Source organism: Terrapene carolina, unplaced genomic scaffold (genome assembly GCF_002925995.2).
Source record: "Terrapene carolina triunguis isolate 2854851 unplaced genomic scaffold, T_m_triunguis-2.0 Scaffold69, whole genome shotgun sequence".
Classification (NCBI taxonomy): domain Eukaryota; kingdom Metazoa; phylum Chordata; order Testudines; family Emydidae; genus Terrapene; species Terrapene triunguis.
The window spans coordinates 43,410,024-43,410,735 of record NW_020664420.1 but is presented as its reverse complement, the minus strand read 5'-3'; the positions used below and the strand labels follow the sequence as shown (position 1 = coordinate 43,410,735).

The 712-nt window shown below is 36.8% G+C and overlaps 1 protein-coding gene across 1 annotated transcript in view; it reads left to right on the top strand.

Moving 5' to 3' along the window:
* The window catches only part of ACOT12 (acyl-CoA thioesterase 12), a 36,656-nt gene that overhangs the window by 11,677 nt on the left and 24,267 nt on the right, over positions 1-712 (top strand). Inside the window, exon 2 of the mRNA XM_029910923.1 lies at positions 484-585. Within this exon, the coding sequence (XP_029766783.1) occupies positions 484-585 (102 nt within the window). The remainder of the gene's footprint in view (positions 1-483; positions 586-712) is intronic.

Below are 712 nucleotides of genomic sequence, written 5' to 3'. Positions count from 1 at the left end.
GAAGAAGTGAGGTTCTTACCCACGAAAGCTTATGCTCCCAATACTTCTGTTAGTCTCAAAGGTGCCACAGGACCCTCTGTTGCTTTTTACAGATTCAGACTAACACGGCTACCCCTCTGATACTTCACTTCACATTGTATTTTATAGACTTGTACAGATTTTTGCTGATGCAAGTCCTACTGCTTCTAAAGATTCAAGCAGGGTACTGAAATGGCACATAAGTAAATGGAAGTAATAGTTCATAAAACCAGATGTAAATGTCTGTACTATTTTTAGAGGTGCTACTAAGCCTCTGTTTACAGATATGTTGCCATGGTTTTAAATATTCATGAAGTGTATTGGTGATACTAGGGCCATAGTGAAAAATCTGTGCATTCTACTCCTTTAAGATGTAAGCTCAAGACAACATTTAATTCTGCAAGTGTTGTGACTTGATGTCTTATCTAGAAATTAACAATGTGGTAACTTTCTTTTTCTTTTTAGGTTGGTGTCAAGGTTACAGTACAGGATATCTTGACTAGTGTTCAGAAACTTATTAGTGTGGCTTTCTCTACATATGTAATAAGACCAGTTGGTGATGAAAAGGTATCTCATTTAATTCAGAAAAATCTTGGCATGGAAAGAGATTTTTTGTGAAATGTCTCTTGTTTGATTATTGTGAAACTCACACACACACACACACACACACACACACACACACACACACACACAC